General features: G+C 33.7%; 1 protein-coding gene across 1 annotated transcript; it reads right to left on the bottom strand.

Moving 5' to 3' along the window:
• Positions 1–451: 451 nt before the first annotated feature.
• LOC137649313 (uncharacterized) lies at positions 452–4,024 on the bottom strand. Its single transcript, XM_068382297.1, has 5 exons — positions 3,864–4,024; positions 3,331–3,384; positions 2,708–2,881; positions 1,222–1,272; positions 452–780 (listed from the first exon to the last, which is right to left on the bottom strand). The coding sequence occupies exons 1-5, from the start codon at positions 4,022–4,024 to the stop codon at positions 540–542; spliced, it is 681 nt and encodes a 226-aa protein (XP_068238398.1). The 3' UTR covers positions 452–539.
• Positions 4,025–4,044: the final 20 nt, after the last annotated feature.

Genomic DNA, 4,044 nt, shown 5'->3' with positions numbered 1-4,044 from the left:
ATATATATATATATATATATATATATATATATATATATATATATATTTATATACATATATATTTGTAAAAAATATTTGAATACGGGTTGGGTTACTAAAGACACATAGGTTAGAATGAACATTTTTATTTGATAAATGAAAGATTGAACGTGCCATACCAGTATGTATGCTTGTATACTGTATGTGTGTTGGGGGTGTATGCGTGTGTGGGTTTTATTGTACCTAAAAATACGATATCTATAAATCCACACACACACACAAACATATATATATATATTTATATATATATATATGTATATATATATATATATATATATATATATATATATATATATATATATATACATATATATATATATTTCTGTTCTCCGATGTAATTTATTTAGATAGCCGAGAATTAGGGAGAAATCTTTCAAGAACAGAGTTGAAAACTACAAAAAAAAAAAAATACAGTTTGGTTGTTTGGGAGGAGTAAATACTCAAAGGTTGCGATGTACAGCAGAAAGGACATTTCGGGAAGACACCGTTGTGTTCTGGTTTTATTGGTTTTCAAGAAGAACTGGATGTCTGGAACCGCTGGCGCCCCTCTTCATAATAGACGGAGAAGTAGAGTCCTGGAATGACTGGAATTGATGGACTGAGTTTTTGCTGTCGTTGATTTCAGGAATATCCGAGTACGGGGTAGCGTAGAGATTTTTGTCTTCTTCCTTAAAGTCATCATAGAAGGTCTGGAAATCGACAGAACGCCCAAAGCGAAGATTGTTTTGGTTACGAATGAAACTGTCGGTAAAAAGGAAAGTAGATTCATTAGTGGCTTACCATGTCACTAAACTTCTTTGAGTTATTATATGTATCGGCTACAATAACAACAAATGCAGTCGTTTCTAGTCCACTGTAGATCAAAGGCTTCAGACGTGTCTATTCATGTCTGGGTTTGGCCATTTTTCATCACTACGCTGCCCAGTGCGAATTGGTGATGGTGGGAGACTTTACTCTGACTGCTCACAGCAAGCTAACCTAGTATGTGGCCCCTTAGTAGTATAGATTTGCTGATTATGACATTACGTGAACCCTTTCACCACGTTAAGGTATTCCCACTCAGTCCCCAGCGGCAGTAGAACAAATGCTCAAGGTGACGGGCATCTACATGCCACCGCAAGGAGTGCTAAAAATTTCTGGACTAAAACAGGCCACCTTTGGAAACTGAACCTTGCAACATACAACGTCAGGACCCTGTCTAGGGAAGAAGACCTTGCTGTGTTACTAGATGAGCTGAAAGAAATAGATAGAGATATAATAGGATTGAGGGAAATTAGAAGAACTGTGAAATCTTATAGAGTTTAAAGAGGCCTATATATTTTGCTTCAGAGGACATAAAAGGAAAAAAGAAAATGTAGGAGGTTTTCTTATCAATAAAAATATTGCAGGTAACAGAGAAGAATTTTGTAGTACTAGTGATTGAATTGTAGGATTGATTATCAAACTAATTAAGAAGTATGAACTAAAGATCATATAAAAGTATGCACTAACAATATAAACAACATATAGAGGAAGAAATAAAAACTTTATAAGAAGATCTGGAAATATCTATGAAGAAAAAACATGACTCAATTTACAATTGTTTTTGATGATTTCAATTGTTAAGTAGGTCAAAATAAGAGAGGAGAATCAGCAATAGATAAATTTGGAGTAGACACAAGGAATGAATTTGTAGAATTTGCTGAGAGAAACAATCTTGAAATTATGAACACTTTTTTTTTTTAAAAAAGGAACATGGAAAATGAACATGGAGAAACTAAAAATTATGTAGATTTTATTTTCAGTGAAAAAGCTAAGTTATTTCAAGGTGTAACCGTGTTAAACAAGTTAAAGTCAAGCAATCGTAGAATGGTGAGAAGCAAAATCTATTTAGATCTAGGGAAAGAGAGAGAAAAACTAATTTTAAGAAAGAAATTAAACATTCCTGCAATAAGAGAAAAATCTGAGGAATTTATTTTAGCAATGCAAAATAGGTACTCCAAGCTAAACTATGAAATGGAAATAAGTAAAGAAGAAATGAACAATGATTAAACTAAATTATTATTAGAATCGGCACAAGAGATGGGTGGAAAAGTTCCTAAACAATATGAGGGTAAACTGTGATATAAGAAATAATAACTTCACGAATACAAATAATGAAACACCCGAGCCGGTACCAAACCTAATAGTAGGAGAAATAAAGAAAGCATTAACAGACACGAAAAGAGGCAAAGCAGAAGGAGAAAGTGGCTTAACAATCGGTTTAATGATAGATGGAGATTTCGTAGTAGTAAAACTCGCTGAACTCTACACCAAATGTCTGGAGGAATACTCTATACATACAGATTTGAAAAACTTTATCATTACACTTAATAACAAAAAGGGAGACACAAAAGACCCGAAAAATTACCGCCCAATAAGTTTACTCTCCGGAATATATAAAATATTTACAAAGATCATATTAGGCCAAATCGAAAGGCAGCTAGACCTTAATTAACCAAGATGGCAGGCAGTATCTACAAGTGGGTATTCAACAACTGACTATATCCATGTAGTTAACCATCTAATGGAAAAATCAATGGAGTATGGCAAATCACATATATATATATATATATATATATATATATATATATATATATATATATATATATATATATATATATATAAACACACAGACAATTAGACATACTTTTCATAATTGTTTCGATATTTTAAGCCAGGTCGAGAGCCAGCGTTTATCCCTGCACCCATATCTTTGTTCCTTCGTAGACCAAGGCCGAATTCCATAGGACCTCCACTTTGGGTGACCTGTTCCTTTACTGGTAAGCGGTCGTTGATGTCGTCACAAGCGGTAAGGTCAAATCTAGAACCACAAAGTATCATATAGTAATGTTTTCATATGCCAATCTGTCTTATTTTGATTAAATCAAGATATTTTTTACACTCAGATATGATTGACACCTATTCTTAAAGATGATTACTATCTATATAGATAAGATATATGGAGATAATGTAACATTAAAGAAGATTTAAAGCAACCAGAAAGACAATGAAATACAGGAAATGACATAATACAATTATCTCTTAATTTTGCTTAGGGTGCTCGTTGTAAGGTAACTGTTGTAAGAGCAAGATCGGATATGATGTAGCTAATGTCATTATCAGAAACTCGTGATATTTTGTTAACGATTGAAAAGCTAGAGCGTTATAACCTATCATAGGAAAAATTACGACAAAAGTGATTGAGAAAGCTCTTACTAAAATAGAAGAAGAAGGATTGAAAGAGGAGACAAATCTTAGAGGCAAACTCACTTAAAACCTTCATCTTCGATGCCTCTCTTGACAACGTCGAGGCTACGCCGGAACCTGGCAGTAGAAATACGGAAGAAATTTCGTCCATGAGTATCATTCGAGTAAATTAAGAGTTTTATATAAAACACTGAAAAAAGGAGAAGTTTGAGCAAATAAGATAATCGAATGACTGACCGGCAAGAAATGGAGTGACGTAAATTAAACATTAAGCTAAAATTCAGTTGATATATATTAAAGATTATAAATTTATATCCTCAGAAACAAGTGAAGCAAGGTATTTAAGAACACTGAAAGCTATATCAGCTGAATGGCAGTAAATATCTTAATTATAACAATCAAGGAATAACTTAATTGCAGGGAAAGTGTCCACAAAATAGTGCAATTAATAAATCATTCAAAAATAAGTTGACTTAAATGCAGATGAGACGCAAACAGAGGAACTAATACAGACGAGAAATTACTTGATAAGGTTAACTGAGCGTGGAAGAAAGATATCATCAAATAAAGTTTAATGAATTACTTAATTGGCTCACCTGAAGGTGGACGGAACGTAAACGACCGGACAGAGCAGCTTTTGGTTTCTAGGAGCCTCTTCTGCAATGTTGCTGGGTTGCATGGAGACCACAATGGGAGGTCGGAAGGCTTGGATGATGCAGGGCAACATTGCAAAGAGTAGCCAAGAGATGGTGTGCATGTCTGAATGATTCTGGAATT

Source organism: Palaemon carinicauda, chromosome 11 (genome assembly GCF_036898095.1).
Source record: "Palaemon carinicauda isolate YSFRI2023 chromosome 11, ASM3689809v2, whole genome shotgun sequence".
Classification (NCBI taxonomy): domain Eukaryota; kingdom Metazoa; phylum Arthropoda; class Malacostraca; order Decapoda; family Palaemonidae; genus Palaemon; species Palaemon carinicauda.
This window is presented reverse-complemented; position numbering and strand designations above follow the sequence as displayed.